General features: G+C 33.4%; 1 protein-coding gene across 6 annotated transcripts in view; it reads right to left on the minus strand.

The window, feature by feature from the left end:
- Positions 1–18148, minus strand: part of myo6b (myosin VIb) — an 83583-nt gene extending 65435 nt beyond the window's left edge. For all 6 annotated transcript variants that reach the window (XR_007829546.1, XM_051133474.1, XM_051133472.1 and 3 more), the window contains exons 1-4: positions 18005–18148; positions 5120–5261; positions 1385–1454; positions 1182–1255 (exon numbers count right to left, since the gene is read on the minus strand). Coding sequence is in view for 5 of the 6 variants with exons in the window: in XM_051133474.1 (XP_050989431.1) it covers positions 1182–1255; positions 1385–1454; positions 5120–5236 (261 nt within the window). In the remaining variant the exon portion in view is untranslated. The remainder of the gene's footprint in view (positions 1–1181; positions 1256–1384; positions 1455–5119; positions 5262–18004) is intronic.
- Between the last annotated feature and the right edge of the window lie 3525 nt (positions 18149–21673).

Raw genomic sequence — 21673 nt, forward strand, 5'->3', positions numbered from 1 at the left:
CATAGCAACATTGGCTCTAACAATGGTGTGAGTATTGGGCAGTGTCTGTTTGTCCAACCAATGAAAAACGGGGGCGACAGTGAAGCCGATAGATTTTTCCGATAGAGATTTTTAAGAAGTCTTTGTCAAGTTAACAAGGAAGTTATTTTTACTTTCAACACCACCTTGTAAGACACAACCAACAAATGCACTGAGCAGCGCTGTCATCGGAAATCACTTGTAACAGATGAAAATATAGTATGACAAAGATATTGCTTCAGTGGATATTCAAACTAATGTTTTATTGTGAATATGAGATTGAGCTGAAGGATGAATGATGTATCAGATGCAGGTAATCACATTTGTACAGTCCATCTTTCTCTCCTAATACAGTAAGCTTTTAATGCAAATTCTAAAGTGACGTTTTCTAATTAGTAACGGAGGCTTGGGCTCCACTGTTAAACTGTCAAACTGAGATTTGAATCTGTGGCGGAAGGAAGTAGTTCACACAAAAGAGGGTTTTCAAAGACATTCCGTTGATGTCTCTTTTTTTATTGACACACTTGTGCCGTCGTACTCTTGCATAAACGTCATATCACACTTACAGCCATGTGATATTACAGCTACTACTCATGTGATAATGCTCATTTATTGCATACCTGGCAGCCAATCAAAATCGAGTATTCAGACAGACCATGGTATAAAGAGATCTAAACCATAACACAAACCAGCCAGCTACAACCACTCACTGAGAGATCTTTTAGCATGAATTTCTCTTTACAGAATCATGGGTAATGTAGTTTTTCCATCAAGAATTGCACTGGTAAACACAATCCTTTGTAAAGTAGGTTGAAATAATGCAGGCTGATGGCTTCAACAAAAACATATAACATCAATGAAAAACCTCAGAGGTCACAGTAAGTCTGTTTTTAAGGGTTTATAAGTAATTTTTAAAAATCAATGAATTTTTTACTTGGTTTGAAAGGACATCTGTGTGAGCAGATTTTCATACATCACTACCCTACTGACAACAGACAATAGACTTTTCATCTGCAAAATTTTCCTAATGTGACCACACCCTAATTCTGTAAAACAGGACCGTGCTTATGTTATGAGTTGCCCAAGTATTTGTGTAGTTTTGGCCTTGGAAAATGGCACTGAAATGATGGACAATAAGAATTCTGAACAAGGATTTGACTTACATAGATCAAGTCTTTGCTGTAACGGACACGGATGTTGTTCAGAAGAGTGGCCTCATTTAAATACATAAGAGAACCTGGAAGTAAATATGTAAATGTCTAAGTTAATATATTCTAAGTAAATATGAAAATATCATTGAACATCATGAGCTTAAATATTAAACAATACTTATGGCTGATGCACTCCAACAAAGTCATATACTTACAGTTGTCTTCAACATGTTTGTTCACATCGTCCTCAGCAGGAAAGACTTGACTGATGGGAGCCAGGAACGTCTGCAAAATCAAAACGAGAAGTGTCAACTTTGTGAACTGTGGCCAAATGAAAAAGCTGGCCTAACAATAACTCCCCACATTGACCTATTTCACTATTTATCCATATTATTAAAAGCGCACACCATTTACAACCACACAGATGATTAATGGGACCAAAAACAAGTAGATGATGGCAGCCGTTTGTTCTCTCATTTCCGACTCTGTCTGGTTACTTTCAGTGAGGTGTAAAGCTATAAACACTCAAGGTCTTCATACATTACGACTGCGCAAATGACACCGAAGAGCGGTGCTAGGTCAGCCATGATTGATTGTGTCTAATGGCGGCCATAATGCGGAGAAGAAACAGTAAAGTCATGTTAATGTGAAAGGTGAGAACGTAAGCTGCGAAATCCATTACATGACACATTATAAGACACCCAAAACTGCCCATCACGCCAGGGCGTTATTTAGAGCGAGATGAGACAGGATGACCTTTCCCAGAAAACCCATCTCAGCCCTGCTGACTTTCCTGCTTTACATTATTCAACTCTCTCACTTTTATATAAGCCATTTACATTAGGAAAGTTATTATCTGCCTTCATGTCATGGATATCATCTACCGCTAAAAAACACAAACAACCTTGATGCAATAAATGCAGTCATTACTTTTGAAGGTGGATGCATGCTTTTTGGGAACACAGTTCTGTAAGTTCTGGGAGGCAATTATACAATACTCTGAACGGCAGACTTTCTTTGGTGTTTCAGAATGACCAAAACATTTGAGATCCTATCGTCCTATTGTGCAAAGTCACATTACTTTTTGATGCGCATGGACAAATTTATTTTCCAAATGCGTTTCCACCTCCCATTATTTGCATTAACTATTTTTTGCACAAGTCAAAAACCACCTCAGACGAGCATAAAAACTATTTTTTATTTTTTTCAAATTTGCCGATATTTCAAAATGCACATAAAAACAGGGTGATTGAAACATAGCCATTGACAAAAAGAAAGTCCATAATGAAGAAAATAAAATCTATAGTTTTAAATAGTTATTTTTGTATTTATGTTGGTTTCACAGGGTTTTGAAAAAATTGAAAACAAACAAAAAAAAAAAAATCTGCATTTTTAATTATAATTAAAATTACTTTACACTCACTTCTTTTCACTTCATAGAAGAACCATTTTTGTCTTTGGTTTAAAGAACCTTTGACTGAATGGTTCTTTGTGGAACCAAAAAGGTTCTTCTATGGCATCACTGAGTGTAAAGTAAAAGTATGTTTTACGAATACTATAATTTGTTATTTCATTTAAAAAAAAAAAAAATCATTTTAATAATTACAAAAGAATAATTCATAATTTATTGTTCATACATTTTTTTTAGGAGTTGCACCACATGACATTTTACAACTTGATCTGACTTATTCATAAGAAAGTATAATATTTTTTTTAAGAGACTTATTGCTCTTGACAAAGAGTCTGCAGGCATCCCATCTATGATATACTTTCCTGTTCCGTTCTTTTACTTGCATGTGTCTACACCGCATGACACCACATGTCATGTGCCTTTGTAAATTTTAATCAAAATAACTTCGCTTCCCATTTGCAACAACCTCTCTTCTCATTTCTGATGACATGACCACTAGCACGAGGGACAGGACAACAATCAATCACCTTCAGCAATCTGTCACTCACATGAGATCTCAGCAGTTAGCAAATGACAACAATGTAATCAATTCCTGGATATATGGGAGGAAAAGACAATCGCAACTCTTGCTTCTTGCAAATTTTAATGAGTAAATTTGTTGTTTTTATTTTATTTTATTCTTTATTTTTTTAAATATTATGAAAAGATTACACATAACTAATATTAACTTAATTTTAAGAAGTTATTTCAGGAAACCCATGATTTAGAAATTAAAAACATTTAATTTAACAGCATATTTTAAGTCATTGCATGCAGACTTGCAATGTCTATATGCTGATTTATCACTGTAAAAAAAAAAAAAAAAACTTAAAACAAGTTGTTTCAATTTAAAGTGAGTGTTCATGCTGCCTTAAAATTTTAAATTTACTCAACTCAAATATCCACGTTTTCATGTAGTACAACTTAACATTTCATGTTGAGTAAACTTAAAATTTTAAGGCAGCACAAACACTTTTTTAAGTTAAATCAATTTTTTTTAAGTTGTTTTTTTACAGTGTATTATCAATGTTGGAAACAGTTATGCTGCTTAATTTTTTTTTTTTTTTTTTTGGAACCTATGATTCTTTTTCAGGATTTTTTAATGAATAAAAAGTTACAAAGAACAGCATTTATTCAAAATAGAAATCTTTCCTTACAGTGTAAGTCTTTGCGATCACTTTTTATCAATTTAACACAACCTTGGTGAATAAAAATATTTATTCCTTTCAGAAAGAACAACAAACGTTTAAATGTAAGTTTATATTGTTACAAAAGATTTCTATTTTAAATAAATGCTTGTTCATTTTATCACAGGTTCCAACAAAATATTAAGCAATATTAAACACTGATAAATCAGCATATTAGAAAGATTTCTGAAGGATCATGTGACACTGAAGACTGGATTAATGAATCAATTCAGCTTTGTATCACAGAAATAATTTACATTTGAAAATATTTTCACATATTTAAAATATTTAACAATATTATTGCTTTTTTTTATTGCAATATTATTTCCCAAATTTTTGAACATCAGTGTACATTAACATATTTTTAATAAATAAGAAAGAAATAAAGAAAGGGGGGGGGGAAGATGTGATGATAGTAGGGTTAGAGTTCAATTATTGCTGTCTGATTAAATTTATTCATAAATCATGTCTTATTTTTTAAATAAAATCAAGTCTCTTGGAGTTGAAGGTGCTGCACAACATCTTTGGATTTTGTTTTGTTTACATTTGAGCAAAATGAATCTGCAAACTATCCCACGCTCATGTTTAGACAGCTCCACATTGTTACCAAAATAGCCAGGATTGGGACTAGGTCTATTGGTATGAACTGCATTTTTAACACATTTCTGAATAAATAACTAGAGCCACAAACAACGGACAACACATCACATCAAAAATTATAGTTCCTAAGGAAGAGCCCTAACCCTAAAAAACACCTTACACCACTTTCAGACAAGAGAATCTCCTCACAAGTCCATTTTGGTTTTTCATTTTTCAGAAACATCACACACAGTGCTACAGTCTCTAAGGGAGCAAGCGTGTAAGCAGCTGAGACACAGGTGGCTTTTTTCGTCTAATGAACCTGCCCTGAGTGTAACGTGATCCACACACCTGCAGCAGGTACAGCTCATCACTTATTCAAAGCCCCTGCAAATGACACCCTTACATGGCATAGCACTATTCCACATACACATGTTCTCACATTTTACCTATTGCTCAGATACCTGGAGGCCTTTTATACATCATGAAGTTAATCAAGCGTGTGGTGGGAAAAACTCAGCAGCACGTCAGCAGAAACGCTGATCACATGATCGCCTGAGGTACTCTGGTCTCAATGGAGCGATAGGGCATCGAAGGTGCTTAGCAACTAAGCTAAGTTTTCCCTCTGATGAATGCATAAGGCACGATAACGTGGCGTGAAATCAATGGCCTGCTTGGTCACTGGTTAAATGCTAACAGGATGCATTTCAAGGGCAGTAAAGCTGTCGTCTTACCTTTCCTCTCTGATTGAGAGGTTCTATGGTGAGCGCATCCGCACCGATGTCCACTATCATGCCCAGCTGGAACCCGTCGGTTGGGTGGGGCGCCCACACAGGCTTCCCATCCTCCATTGCACCCCGCAGCTACACCGCAGCTCTGCAAGACACACACACACACATATTTAAAAACTGACTGGGCTGACTGTATGCAAAGCTTGTCCAACAGAAAAGTAATTGTTTTGTTTAACACAAACCCTGCGAATGTAAACAAAATGTCTTTTAGAATGCTGCAAGCGAAGGTCGACAAGGTTGTCTCTAGTACAGATGATGGTAATAATAATAACAAAACATCTTGTTACATTTAGCCACTTCAAAGTCTTGATATGCATAATGTACAAATGCACACTGAAACGAGATCTCTGTAGACAATGTGAGTGGTGCTTTCCCATGCAAATCTTGCTGCCGCAATGTCGCGGTGTTCTGAATGATTGCTGGAGAATTGTTAGCTTGTCCTGGGAGGTTGCTAGGTCATTCCTAGGGTAGTCTGGTGGCATTGTTAAAGGGATAGTTCACCCAAAAATGAAAATTACCCCATGATGTATTCACCCTCAAGCCAACCTAGGTGTATATGAATTTTTTCTTTCATCTAAATACAATCAGATTTATATTAAAAAAAAATGTTCTGGCTCTTCCAAACTTTATAATGTCAGTGAATGGGTGTTGAGATTTTGACACCCAATAAAGTGCATCCATCCATCATAAGATGTGCTACACACACCTCCAGGTGGTTAAAGAAGAACTCCACTACCAGAACAACAATTTACAAATAATTTACTCACCCCCTTGTCATCCAAGATGTTCATGTCTTTCTGTCTTCAGTCGTAAAGAAATTATGTTTTTTGAGGAAAGCGATTCAGGATTTTTCTCCATATAATGGACTTCAGAGGTGCCCCGATTTTGAACTTCCAAAATGTAGTTTAAATGCAGCTTCAAAAGAGCTCTAAACGATGCCAACCGTTGAAGAAGGGTCTTATCTAGCGAAAAATAAGAATGTGTATACTTTTTATGCACAGAAGCTCGTGTAGCACAGGCTCTGGGATGCCCGTCCACAATGCTATGAATTAGTAATGGGTCGTTCTTGAACGATTCTTTCATTGTGAACAAATCTTTAATGTGACTTCGGAAGAACGAGTCGTCTCGGGGAGTGAACCGTTCAGTCACGCATGAGCAACATCCTATTAGGTTCTGTACTGGAATTAGTTTACCTGTTTCGAGTCCTCTGGTTTTTTTGAGTCGTTCGTTCATCTTATGGGGCTGTCACGTGATGAATGAATGACTCAAACCCGAAAACTTGTCAGATAAGAGGTGAGGTGAGACCAAAGACTTAGTCTTTTCTGTTTCTTATTGCAATATAGTTTTGTCTTGTTATATGTTATATTTTGCTAAAATGAACAAAATGACTCGAAAAAAGATTTGTTCCTTTTGCTGAACGAGACTCAAAGATCCGAGTTGGTAAAATGATCCGTACTTCCCATCACTACTACAAATCACATGTAACTTCATCGTCTTAGTACTGAGTATGGTGAAAAACTCCATCTTATTGAAAAAAAATAATTATTTTCAGAAAAAATCGTTTCACTAGGTAAGACCCTTCTTCCTCGGCTGGGATCGTTTAGAGCCCTTTGAAGCTGCATTTAAACTACATTTTGGAAGTTCAAAATTGGAGCACCAATGAAGTCCATTATATGTAGAAAAATCCTGAAATGTTTTCCTCAAAAAACATAATTTCTTCACGACCAAAGACAGAAAGACATGAACATCTTGGATGACAAGGGGGTGAGTAAATTATCTGTGAATTGTTGTTCTGGAAGTGGACTTCTCCTTTAATAAAGGCCTTGTGAAGTGAATTGATGTATTTGTGTAAAAAAAATATCCATATTTAAAACTTTATAAACTGTCGCTTGTGTTGCGATACGCATTTTCACGAGAGAGTGGCGTTCAAGCGGTTGACGTAGAGTGTAGACGTAGCGTAAGCTCTGGTGAGAATATACTAGTCTCGTGAGAACCAAGTTTTGTTTACAGCAAAGGAAAACCAGTCTCCCTTGGCTTATATCAAAATCCTCCAACATTTTTCTTTACAAATCCTCATTTTGTACTTCTGATTGGTGATTGGTGTTTTTGTTTTGCTCTTTCCTCTGTGTTTCTGCATTTGTAATTTCTCACCAGAGCTTACTATGCTTACGTCCTTGGTCATCCACTGGAACGCATCAGAAAGCCTTTATTAAACCTTTATTAAACCCCCTCACGTAAGAAGAAAGCCGTCGTGTTTACAACTGTGACAACAAGCGCTTATCAGGATCATCTAAACGCTGGCTTTTCAAAAGTATGCGAAAAATGTAAAGTTCACGGCATAGAATCTTTAAAATATGTCAGAGAGTTTTACCAAAGACTATAGGATACCCAAGACTTGTCACTCGTACAGTTTGGAATGGGGAAATATGCAACGCTCATTATGGCCGCAAAGCCCCACCAATGAAAGAGCCAATCGTTGACTAGTAAAGTCAGCGTGTCACTGCAGCTGCCATTAGAAGTCCTGTTTGCTATAGAAACAGTCAGCGTTTTGAGACTTGCACGTAGTACTGTGCATACACACTGGCTGATTTCACCTGAAAAATAAGCTTTTTTTAACGCTATTAGAGCATAAGGAATTATATTTATGAGGCAGTTTGTTGTCAGATTTCATTGGTGATTTCAAATATAAAATTTAAGTGTAAGCTTGGTGAATAGTTTTGGAGAATTTGATGTTTCCCCATTCAAATAGATAGGAGATGCACTTGCCTGCCCAAGAGGCATTTCAAAGATGGCCACCGAGCGAAATTACTTGCCTTAAAGGGACTTTGGTTATACACACCGGTCTGTTATTGTGGCGACATTTCCATGCCCCTAAACATGATGCGGCACAAAATGAAACGTGATTGGTTGCCGTACCTGTCGGTCATATGGCCTCTTGGGTGGGCCTTTCCCAGACCTTCTGCCCTCAGTCTGAAGGTCAGGCTACACAAGACTACCCATGAAGTAACCGTTACCCACCACTTGTCCACCATGGGTATAATAAATGAATAGTGTCCACACACTGAAAAAAAAATGCTGGGTTATTTTTTTAACCTGTTGGGCCATTTTATTGGGTTGTTTTTAATATTTTTACCCAGGTGCTGGGAGGTTTTTATGCATTCTAAGAAATGCTGGGTTAATTTTTAACCCAAATGCTGGGTTCAGCTTGTTGGGTCATTTTATTGGGTAATTTTTAATATTTTTACCCACGTGCTGGTCATTTTTAATGAGTTAATAAATATTGGGTTATTTTTTCTACCCAACCGCTGAGTTGAGACTGTCTCTGACGAAACAACCCAGTTGTTGAGTTACAGTCGGAGCGCGGCCTTTTTGCATCCTCTACAGGAGAAAGCGGTTCACAGCGCCACCGATTTAGTGCACTTCTTCAGTGAAATAAAGGTTTGTATACATTTTATTTCATTTATAAAATCTTTACTGTGCTGTAAATCATTCTATTTTATGCAAAGCAACATATAGGGATAGATGTCAGTCAGCTAAATGTATCAGCCGCAGTCGTTTCACATGATAAAAATGCCTTTTGCCTTATATAACACTAACTAAATGATTTTATTCATTATAATACTGAATTTTATAATATGTTTTCTGATGTCAATACCGTTTGTTTATAGGCAGGTTATGGAGTCAGTCACAGCATCATTCAGCCATGAGTGAAACGCAAAGTATTTTTTTTTGTATTTTTGTCCATGAATATTCTTGCTTTATAATAAATATGCATCTTTTGATTATTGCTGTTGCCTCTATAATTCTTCTGCATGTGATTTTTAGTTTCCAGCACATTTTAAGCCAGCAATATAGCAATTTTTAATAGTTGACTTAAATGAAAAAACCCAGCATGTTGGGTGAAAACAGTTAACCCAAAATAGAGTCAAAATAACCCAGAATGTGTTCTGTTCAATATTTAAATAACCCAAGTTGGACTGTTTTTAACACAGCATTTTTAGAGTGCAGAAAATAAATGACTGGCAAAATGTAAAAAGAAAAGCATAGCAGGTTATTATGTAATAATTATATCTGAAATACCACCAATTTTACATTCATGACCATTCTTAGTGCCATTCTCTACTGTTGGAGCTACAGGAAGGCTAATTACAGAAATAGCTTTTAAAAATACATTTTTTAGTGCAAAAGTGTTGGTAATTCTCACCTCGCACTTGATTAAAGGGCACCTATTATGCCCCTTTTTTTACAAGATGTAATATTGGTCTTGAGTGTCCCCAGAATGTCAGATCATTTATTATAACATCTGGAAATAAGTAAAACCAGCCGCTGTGGGTGGGGCCTAAGCAATGTGATGTCACATTGCTTAGAGAATCAAAACAGCATGCCTAGTGAGAAACGTTTGGCTTAATAAGGAGTGGGTGGATTTTCCATAATACGTCATCATGTCAGGTGGTCACATACAGTCTCTGTTGCAGAATCTGAAATATTTCAATACATCCAAAGCTTAAATTATATCCAAAAATCGGCATAAGCATTTGGTCGGAACGTCACAAAGCTCCTGTACATTGAAAATGAATGACTTCGGTTCTGTCATTTATCAGAGATGCAAGGCACAGTTTTAGTGCTTTCTGAGTGGTTGCTAGGCCTTTTTTCAGGTTGTTTACTGGCCTAAATCAAAAGAGTCAATTGACTCTTGATCATTGATGATCAAGTCTCATAGATGTACTTAGATGTCATCACGTCATGCATCTTTACTGATCAGATGTCTATTGAATCATGAAATACCAAGTGTAAACACTTTCCAAGATGCAAGATCTGATCGCTCAAACTTCAAACTCAAGAGGTGGTTTGAGACATACACAAGACCCAGTTCAATTGATCTGAAATGCAATCTGGTTATTCAGGCCACAAATACTAACTTTACTCTTTTAGAAAGGAATAAAGTCAGCATACAGGACTCTGGGATCCCTACAATCAACAAAGCAAATCCTTAAACAATGTGTATGGAAATTTATTCTTTTTTACTCATGTGAGCTGAAAATTAGGGGTAGACCGATGTGTTTTTCAGGGTCGATACCGATACCGATTATTACAAATCAAGTAGAATGATCACCGATATTTTAAACTGATATGTCTGGTGTAAAAATAAAAATTAATGTCAAAATTAAATTAAAATTAAGAATAAAAGGGCTCTGACAAAAACTCTTTAAATGCTTTTAAATTATTTTATCGGTTTTGTAAATGAGCGATACCGCATTAAAAATGCCTCATACTGGCACCGATAGTCAGTCGACACATACTGAAAATCATGCAGTTTGTTCAAATTCCATACTCTAAGTATAAACAATATTATTTGTGATGCATGCCCTAGCAAACACCACTATGGTCTGATTGGTCGAAAAGTAAAAAAAAAAAAAAAAAAAAAAAAAAAAAAGTGTTCTAAAATGTGTTAGCATCTAATGATGTTTTGGATAATTAGGCCATTCTCAGACAAATGTGCCATCTACTGTGGTTCAAGGACTTTTCTGCAGTTCTGTTGAGGTATTTTGGTCTCCTGGCTTGTTGCTCCATATGTTTTTTCGATGATCTTGTTATTCCTTTCAGGTATGGACTTATCCTGTAACAGCGGATTGACGCTACCGCTTTCTGAGCCATCTTTATCTGCACAGACTCTCCTCTTGAGAGAACAGTTGGTGGCCCTATCTGATCTCTCTCTGATCCGACAATAAACCATAGACTTCTTACAGTGTTCAATATAATTCCCTATTAAGATCAGGTGATTTATCTGAAGCAGTGGATGACATCCACGAGATCCACTGAGAGTTGCAGACTACATGACCTGTAACTGAACTGCTGTCAAAGTCTACAAAAGCAATAATGGCTAATCACTAGGGCGCTATTATACCTGACAAAACTACAGCGCCAACTTTACAGACGTTTGCTGTGCGAGTGAGGCAGGACGAGATAACGGCTCCAGGTTTGGTCCAGGGTAACATTTCCCATTCTCTGGCACTCTGACGATGGCCCGGTCCCAAGAGCTCCCCACGGCGCAATTATCAATTGTCAAGCATGCTAACTAACCTCATTATATGCTCAGAAGTGTATCTGTGCCATCACTCGAGTCTCACATGAGTCTTTTGAAAGGAACAAAGACTTCAGAACAAGGCTTGGGTATATGCTTCTGTTCTGAAGCATTGCTCATCAGAAAACTATCTGGCACGTTACTTCTCGCCGAATGCTCGGGTCTGTGCTGGATCAGTCTTGGGAAATGAGATGTTTGATGTGATGTACTAAAACATAATTAGGGTGATGCAGAAAACACGGATGGAATCGTGGAATCCAGTCATTAAAATGGAATTTACTGTATAACACGGAATCTGCCAAATTTTGGATGAATAAATCAGAAGTAGGTCACTTGAATCAAAACACGATATGGACTAGTGTCTGTGAATATAAAGCTGCAAAAATACCATTTAAATATGAATCCTGCATATTCTTTGTATCTCTGTGTACATGAATGGCGGTCACATTTTTACTACACACATACTGAAGCGCATGTGGTGTTTTCAGCCTCTGCTGCTTCTATGAGCACATAAACACATGAACATCATCTCTAAACCTGCTCTGAGAGTCACTTCATGAGCATTTTACCATTTATTTTGAGAAATACTATCTTCATATCATACAAACAGGAACTTGGAGGTCTTCACAACAACCCTATACAACAAAAGTTCGGATTAACAAAGAAACAATGACAGAAAAATATTACTAAATATTACGTAATGATAGTACTACTACTAACAAAATTATTATTACAACATATATTATAAGGAATATTTACTAGAAGAAAATATTTACCAGAATTTACCAGAAAGTAAAAACAGTATTTCTGAAAAATAATAATAATAATACTTTTTTTTTTTATTAAATCAATTAATTATATGTTGTTGATTATTAAAAATTAGAGAAACCGTTAAAATGGAATCCAGAAAATTAATGGAAAACACAGAATTTAGTCAAAATAAAACTTAACCTTAAGGGGAAAAAAAAAACACATTTCATAGGGCTTTAAAAATGTAATTTAATAATTTAATAAATTGCTTTTAATAAATTGCTGTTACATTGTGTAAGAACTGCTCTGAGAGTCACTTCATGAGCATTTTACCATTTCTTTTGAGAAATACTATCTTTATATCATATACAAACAGAAACTTAAAGGTTTTCACAGCAACCCTATACAACAAAAGTTCAGATTAATTTAAAGAAACGATGACAGAAACATATTACTAAATGTAATAATAGTACTACTACTTATAATAATAAATTATTATTAAAACATTATTTTAAGGAATATTTACCAGAAGAAAATATTTATCAGAATGTATTTACCAGAAAAATGTAAAAAGTATTCCAGTATTTCTGGAAAAAAATAAAAAATAAAAAATAAAAAATAAATAATAATAATAATAATAATAATACATATTATTTTATTAAAACCAGAAGAAAATATTTACCAGAATTTATTTACCAGTTACATTTTAATTAAATCAATTAATTAGAGATGCTGTTGATTATTACAATTTAATGAAACCATTAAAATAGAATCCAGAAATGTAATAGAAAACACAGAATTTGGTAAAAACAAAAATGAATTTGAGAAAAACACACAACATATATTTCATAGGGCTTTAAAAATGTATGATAAGTTTAAAATTTGTCTAAGTTTCATGATTTCAATTAATTAGACTTAAAAACAGAATCCCGAAAAATGTAAACAGAAAAACAAAACAGAATTTGGAAAAAAAAATAACATGGAATTTGGGAAAAAAAATAAAACGGATTTCATAGGGCCCAACATAATGATATTTTAATTATGTTAAAATTCTAATGTGCATCTTTCTAACAACATGAATATATTTTTAATTGTGGAGTAGTTAAAAATGATACTAAACATTCTATCCAAAGTTCCATGACTTGATTTTTCCATGAGTAATAAATAAGCATTAAAAAAAAAAAAAACATTTTATGTAGACTGGACACACAAAGAGTATTTTAAGCCAATTATATACTTTTAGGAAAGCATAACTATGCAGATGTTGTTTTTATTCCTGATCTTTTATAAATTCCTGATAATGTATAAAACATACTTACAAGATCTTTAAAATTATGAAACTGTCATAACTCTGACTATTTTCAGTGAGGTGTTGTGAACCAACATTTGTGAACTCCAACTGGAGATCCATGTGAGTGAATACTATTGTTGTTGTTGCTCATTTTCTTTTAATTAAACAATGCTTCGTTTATACTGTTGTTTTGAAAGCTAGCATCCGATCAGGCTGATTCCTCATTAATACATGCTACAGCAACACATCCAAGCTCTTATTTGTGACTTTAATACAGTAACACACTATTTATCAGATGCAACCCTAATACAAGCGATCCATTGGAAAAGGGAAATTTGAATGTAATCAAAGCCAAAATGAGTCCAAAGTTCATGTGGCAAAATGCCCTTCACTTACACTTCCAGGCAAATAAGATAAAATAAGAGCCAGAGGCTATATACAGTATTATAGTTATGGTTAATCATTCTACCTATACCGGATAATAATGTAAGCTCAGTAGCTTCATCAGTTCCAGAAAAGGAAGTGCCACATTTACCAAAAAAAAAAAAAAAAAAAAAAAAAAGTGTAATACTTCTCAGGATCAACTGTGGGTAACCTAGATTCACACTTGTAATGTAAATGTTACAGATCTCTCAACGGATCAGTTACTTTTTAATAATCATCATCATATTTAATATCTGTTATACCAATAACTTAATGATAATATGCTTACACAACATTTCATTTTGATAAAAGCCTTATAATTATGCGTCACAATAACAGCCCTGTATTAGATGCAATAAAATTGTTTTATGGCTATATTCTGTGCAGATGGCCAGCGAAAGTGAAGAAGGCTTTGTTGGAAATCCCTGAGAGACACTGAAATAAGTGATATGAAGCTGAAAGAGAAAATGAACTTAGGACCTCTAAACCAAAGTTGCCTAGCAACATGTAAATACTGGTGCAAAAAATGGCAAGTAAACAGCACGTAATACATTTTTTTATAATATATATATATATATATATATATATATATATATACACATACACACACACAAATATAATAATAAAATATAGTATAATATAATATAATATAATATAATATAATTTAAATATAAAATATTCACTGATAATAAACTCACAAGTCCTTTCAAAGCAATCTTGGCAATGCAAGCCTGGCTGAGAATCAACAAGAATCAACAGATCAAAAATAACAACGAAACTGTGAGAAACACTCCACGTCTGCATTACTGTGATAGTCAACAACAGATATTTCTTTTCCCACATTTTTTGGCTCGTCGTTCCTTCATCAAATAAACATCTAAAGCTGCATGTTTGCAGTGAGGTGGTCTCAGAGAGATAAGTACATTATGACAGCAGGAAAGACGCTGTTATAGGCAATGGTTCGGGGTCAAAGGGCTGCGTGAGTTTCCTGTAGCACACATACTGTATCCCTCCCCCCTCCTTCCTCTGCTCCTGCTCCTTTTATAACCAGAGAGGATATGGAAAACAGGACGCAACAGGATGCAAAGAGGCCAGTGTCGTTGGGACTTCCAAAGCCAACATTTTACTCTGCTTTTGCTGGGTTCTATAAATATTCAAATGAGTGTTTTAATATGCAAGAACTGAAAAGAAACTTAATGAAGCCAAATGTTACTAGTAGTTGGTATGTAGGTTTCTAGTTGGTAAAGAAAACTAATATGCTTTTCAAACATCAAAATCCTGATTATGTATAATTTTTTGAAAGGCATTACTTTGATGATTGGTTAAAATATATTTTGCATAATTGCAGGGATGGAAGGACATTTCTTCTTTGTGCAAAGGGAAGGATATCATGTATAGAAATACAGGGCAGCTGTGAGTGTTTTTTTTTCCCCCGGGTCATTCATAAAACAGATTCATTTCCCATTTTAAATGTTTAAATAATCGAAATTAGGGGGGAAAAAATAGCTTTTACTGATATATATATATATATATGTATGTATGTATGTGTGTGTGTGTGTGTGTGTGTGTGTGTGTGTATGTGTGTGTGTATGTATGTATATATTAAAAAACAAAAAAAAAAAAGTACTTTTTTTGGGTTCTATCCAGTAATTCTACGATATATATATATATAATTTTACAGACATTTCCGTTAACCATAAAACACAATGACATGAAAAAGTCAGAAAAATTAAAAATCAATAAAACACCTGTAAAAGTAATAATTAGAACAATAATTATTTATTTATTTATTTATTTATTTTTTACAGTATATATTAAGGGTGAAACAATACACTCATGTCACTATTCATTTTTGATATTTGGTACAATACTCTTATAATACTTTAAACAAAGCCAAAATTTTAGCACATATTTATATAATTACTATTTCTAACACATACGGTACGCAGCAAAAAGTATTTGCACAGGGCAATGATGACACCAGAAAAAAAAAAAAAAAAAAAAAAAAAAAAATTTTTACTCTGCTTAACTAAAAAATACAGTTTTATACAGACAAATATACCTGCACTCTGACTACATTTAAAAAGTTAGCATTTTATTAAATATATATTTTACTTCTTTTTTTTACATTACAAATTATTATTTTGATATTACAAATAATATATTTTATTTATCATTTACTAATAATTACTTAATAAATTACTAAAAATGGATGCTCAAATGTGCCAACCTTTTGAGTTTATCATATTTGTAATCTCAAATTTAAGCTTATAAAAATTATATATTTTTATATATTTTAATAAAATACATAAAGAGAAGTTTGCATTTTATTAAATAATATATTTTATAATTTATAGATAAATATTAATAAACATGGAAGCTCAAAAGTGCAACCTTCTGAGTTTACCATATCTATAAACTCTGATATAAGTTTACATATGAAAATGATGTAATGTTATATTTTAATAAAATATATATATATAAGTTTGCATCTTATTAGATAATGTTTTATTTCTTTCAATAATTAATGAACTGACCTTTAAAAAAGTTAAGATTGCACGTTATTAAATAATACATTTATTTATCATTTATTAATAAAAATTAATAAACATGGAAACACAAATGTACATTTTGAGTTTACCATATTTGTAAACTCAGATATGAGTTCATATAATAAAAACTATTAATTTTTTTAGATATTTAAAGAAAAAAATACATTAAAAAGTTTGCTTTTTATTAAATAGTTTTTTTTTCTACATTTTATTTATCATTTATTAATAATTAATAAACAAGGAAGCTCAACTGTGCAACCTCTTGAGTTTACCATATTTGTAAACTCAGATGTTAGTTTATCTATAAAATTATGCATTCTTTTATTTATTTAAATAAAATACAGAAATAAAAGTTTGCATTTTATTAAATCATGTATTTTATTTGTTTTATTTATTTATTTTTTTATAGATTTACATAAAAAAAGTTAAGATAGCATTTTATCAAATACATTTTATTTATCATTTATTAATAATTAATAAACAATGTGCAACCTTTTGAGTTTACCATGTGTGTAAACTCAGATATGAGCTTATATATGTGACCCTGGACCACAAAACCAGTCTTAAGGCGCTGGTGTATATTTGTAGCAATAGCCAAAAATACATTGTATGGGTCAAAATTATAGATTTTTTCTTTTATGCCAAAAATCATTAGGAAATTAAGTAAAGATCATGTTCCATGAAGATATTTTGTAAATTTCCTACTGTAAATATATCAAAATTTCATTTTTGCATTGCATTTAGTAATATGCATTGCAAAGAACTTAATTTGGAAAACTTTAAAGGAGATTTTCTCAATATTTTGATTTTTTTTTGCACCCTCAGATTCCATATACTGAAATTGTTGTATCTTGGCCAAATAATGTTCTATCCTAACAAACCATACATCGATGGAAAGCTTATTTATTCAGCTTTCAAATGATGTATAAAGCTCAATTTCAAAAAATTGACACTTATGACTGGTTTTGTGGTCCAGGGTCACATATACATTATGCATTTTTAATATATTTTAACAATATAAATTATACATATTTTAATAGAACATGTTTCTGTTCTACTGTTATAACAGCACATAGTAAAAGCTTTTCATTGTTGAAGGCGGTGTTTACACAGTTAGTGGAATGAGCCGAGAGGGATTATAAAGGTGGAACCATTACGAAGTTTAACCAGAGCAGTCGCGCATGCGCAAACACTAAAGTTTACAGTCACCCAATACAGTGTTCAAAGCATCCATCATTCATTTGAATGAAACACGATTAATTAAGTTAACTCGACCCTTCAGAACACAAAAATTAAACTTTTTAACAATGCATACAACCAATCGAGTTTCCAAAACACACAGCCTTTATATAAAAAACTCGTTATATGGAAAACTTTGCTCCCAACTTATCAAAACAAAGCACTGAAAAACAAAATAATATAACTAAAGACAACCAAATTCAAAAATAAGCATAAATATAACTATCTCTGATACACAAGAAGCTTAATTAAGTGCATTATTAACAAATACCACACAAAAGTCTCTCCGTATTTAAACAGAATTTTGCTTGTTGCTAAAACAAACAATATACGAAATTCACCGAACGACTGTTTATAATATAGACTCATTCATTAGCAGCATGCTAGCTCTCCACTGTAAAAGCAATTAAAACCAACTTAGCACAAACAACAAACCTCTAGCTGCTCTAAAAAGAAGCCACGACACAAATAAAGTCATTAAAGTCACTCACATTATCTGTAAGTCCGGTAAGAGCAGCTGTCTTGGTGGACAGAGAAGCGACAGACTGTCCCGGTTAGCGGTGACAGATTCCCTCGAAGTAAAATATTCCCTTTCCAAAGCCGCTGTCCTTCCTCTAAGTGTGTCCGGCTTCAGACTGAAGTCCACAGGAATAACAGCGACCTCAGTGGCGACACGGTAGATGTGACAGACACAGGCTGTGTCTCAAAACACAAAGAGCTGACTACCTATACAGCTCGTGTGGGCGTCATACAGTCACTGGCCGTTACAGGAACGAGCAGTGAGTTAGAATCTCATTGGCTCGTTTTTAGGTTTACGTCTTACGTGACGGGCACAATGCTGCCTAGGTAGGGAGCTAACTAGGTTTTTGAGACACAGCCGCTACATTAATTTATCTAATGACTAAAATAACATGACTTTTAACACCGTTTGTTTACTGTAAAAATAGAGTGTGTGTTATAAATGAAATGTTATGACTATCTGTTATAAGTGTGTAGAGTATAAACGAGTAAAATGCATAAAATTAATGAATTTAATCAAAACAAACGACCAACGTCATCAGCATTCTATTAAAAAACGTCCTTCAAAATATTTTTCTCAATAGGAGACTGGAATAACTCTGCTTCATAGTGGAAAATAGCCTACAAATATGAACCAGGTCTTCCTCATTAGCAAGCCTCAACTTTATAAATTGTAAAATGTGACCCCGAACCACAAAACCAGTCATAAGGCTCAATTTTGAAATTGAAAGCTGAATAAATAAGCTTTCCAGTGATTTATGGTACAATATTTGGCCAGGATACAACTATATGAAAATCTAAATATTGAGAAAATCTGCCTTAAAGTTGTCCAAATGACGTTCTTAGTAACGCATATTACGAATTAAAAATTAAGTTTTGATATATTTAGGAAATTCATAAAATATCTCCATGGAACACATCTTTACTTAATATCTTAATGATAATTTTGAGCCATACAATGTATTTTTCACTATTGCTACAAATATACCCGTGCTACTTTAGACTGGTTTTGTGGTACAGGGTCACAAATGATATTCTGAGAAGAAATCCCACTTTAATGTTGATAAAGTTGTGTTGAAGATAAAAAATTTGGTTGCAGGATGAGGAGAAAGTCAAGAGCTGCCTACTGGATTGTCATGGTTACTAAAAGGTGCGCAACTGATACAAACTGGAGACTCATTAATATTTTATTGGCTTGTAATTCAAAACTTATAGAAGTATTCCTAAGTTGAAATCTAATACCTCATTGAAAGCAGACTTTGTGTTTGTAAATCTAATTAGGACACCTGATATCTCACTACGTGGCACTGTATCAAATTTCTGAGCAAAACAGCTGAGAGAAAAGCAGTTTTTAGTTTAAAGACGTATTTTTCCTCTTGCGACTTAATGCTGAAATGTTGCTTGAGGGCGTTCATACAATGTAACTAACAGCTTTGGTTAAGGTTTTAGTCTCACAGTCATAAAGCACTGTAATATCTGACAAGATCTGACAGAATTAGATCTTGTATTTACTAATATTAAACATCAGTTTCTTCAGAAACAACTGAAGAGTTTCAAAACAGGAGTTTTATAGTTATGTCATCTGGTGAGCTGAAGAAGCACCATTAATTAGATTTAATCCCACAGTGACTTTTGCATTTCCCAGGAGCTTTGAAGAGATAAAAACAATCGTACATTGTGCTCCAGAGCACATATGCCAGTAACACAACATAAGTGAACGTATAACAGAAGAACAGCTTGATTTCCAGACGCTGTGACTCATCTTAATGATACTGTTACCTTAGGATGTTTAGTAAAAATACTGAGGATAATGAAAAAGCATGAAGTGAGGAGGAGTGTTATACCAGATGGGAGATATAATGGGTGTTACATTAAAGTATAATGTATAACTTGAGGTTGAATATGCAATTTGAGCCCATTTCTGGAATCGGTCATGTAAAATTATATGGTAAACATGCACTAAAAAAGCGGACTAATTAAACAGAAGCTTTATGCAAATTCCATGGTGAATTTTGAATAGTTTTTGTTGTTTTAAATTAAAAAAATATATCAAAATATAACTGAAATAAAATAAGTACTGAATAAGTACTAAAAAAAAAGTACTGAAACGACTATATACACTGCCTTGCGAAAGTATTCAACCCTCTTCATTTATTTTGCAGCCTTATGTTAAACAGCTTTTTTTTTTCTTTTTTCACATCAATCCCTCCATACACGATGACAAAACAAAAAACTGATTTATGACAACTTTGCAAATTTATTGAAATTAAAATTAAAAAACTGAAAAAAAGTGCATTGCATAAGTATTCATTCTGGGACACTTCAAATTTAGCTTAGGAGCACTCATATTGCTTGTAGATGTTACTACACTGAGTGGAGTTAACCTGTGGCAAATTCAACTGAATGGGCATGATTTGGAAAGACTCAAAGGGTATGAATACTTATGCAATGGAATAATGTCAGTTTTTATTTCTAATAAATTTGCAAATTTGTTACAAATCTGTTTTTTTTTTTTTATTAGTTTTTTTATTTGTGATTATGGTGTATGTAGTGTTGATTGATGTGGGAAAAATTATTTAAAGCAGTTTAGCATAAGGTAACATAACAAACATGGGGGTTTGAATACTTTTGCAAGGCACTGTGCGTGTCTATATACATACTAGGGCCGTCAAATGATTAATCGCATACAAAATAATAGTTTGAGTTTGCCTAATATATGTGTGTGTACTGTGTGTAATTATTATGCATATATAAATACAAACATTCATGTATTTATTTAAGAAATGTTTACAAGTATATGTATTTATATTTGTTTTTACATATAACATATATACATACACACACACACACTATATATATATGTGTGTGTATTAATATATGTATACACACACACACACATATATATATATATATATATATATATATATATATATATATATATATATATATATATATATATATATATATATATATATATATATATATATATATATATATATACACATACACATATATATATGTGTGTGTGTGTGTGTGTGTGCATATATATACATATATATATACACACACACACAAATATACATATGACAAATTAGCACTGTTTTTCTGTCCACTCAGATGTAAGGCTAAAATTAAATCAATCTGTCAATAAAAATTAAACAACTCAAACAGCAAATTCAGTATTTGGGTTTGCCCTCCTTGTACCCTCAGTGGTAACCAATCCCTCAAAAACATCAGCTTAAGTTACAGCTCATTCCATATGCTGTTGGCCTGCTGGCAGATGGGTGATTCCACAAAGCACTGAAGTAATAACTGAGCGTTGAGTGCATGATCCACTCAAAGAGTCTCATTAGCTCTAACACTTCAGAATTAAAGGAGATAAAGGAAGTTTCTCATATGGAGAACACAGCAGGGATGCAATCTCAAGAGAGGGGAAGGTGAGGCTATCACAGGTGGTCGTTTTCAAGGTCTCAGAGTTGATCAAATGATACAGGCTATTAGACGTTTCTTTTGAACTAGAATTTAATGAACTTTCCAGTTCTTTGCTTGTAATTCTCATACTTGCTACAGTGCGCACGTTAACTCTTTGAAGAACCGGCAATATTCCAATATATTTTAAATGAATGATTCTTATTTTTCTG

The sequence above is a fragment of the Labeo rohita genome, chromosome 17, assembly GCF_022985175.1.
Source record: "Labeo rohita strain BAU-BD-2019 chromosome 17, IGBB_LRoh.1.0, whole genome shotgun sequence".
NCBI lineage: Eukaryota > Metazoa > Chordata > Actinopteri > Cypriniformes > Cyprinidae > Labeo > Labeo rohita.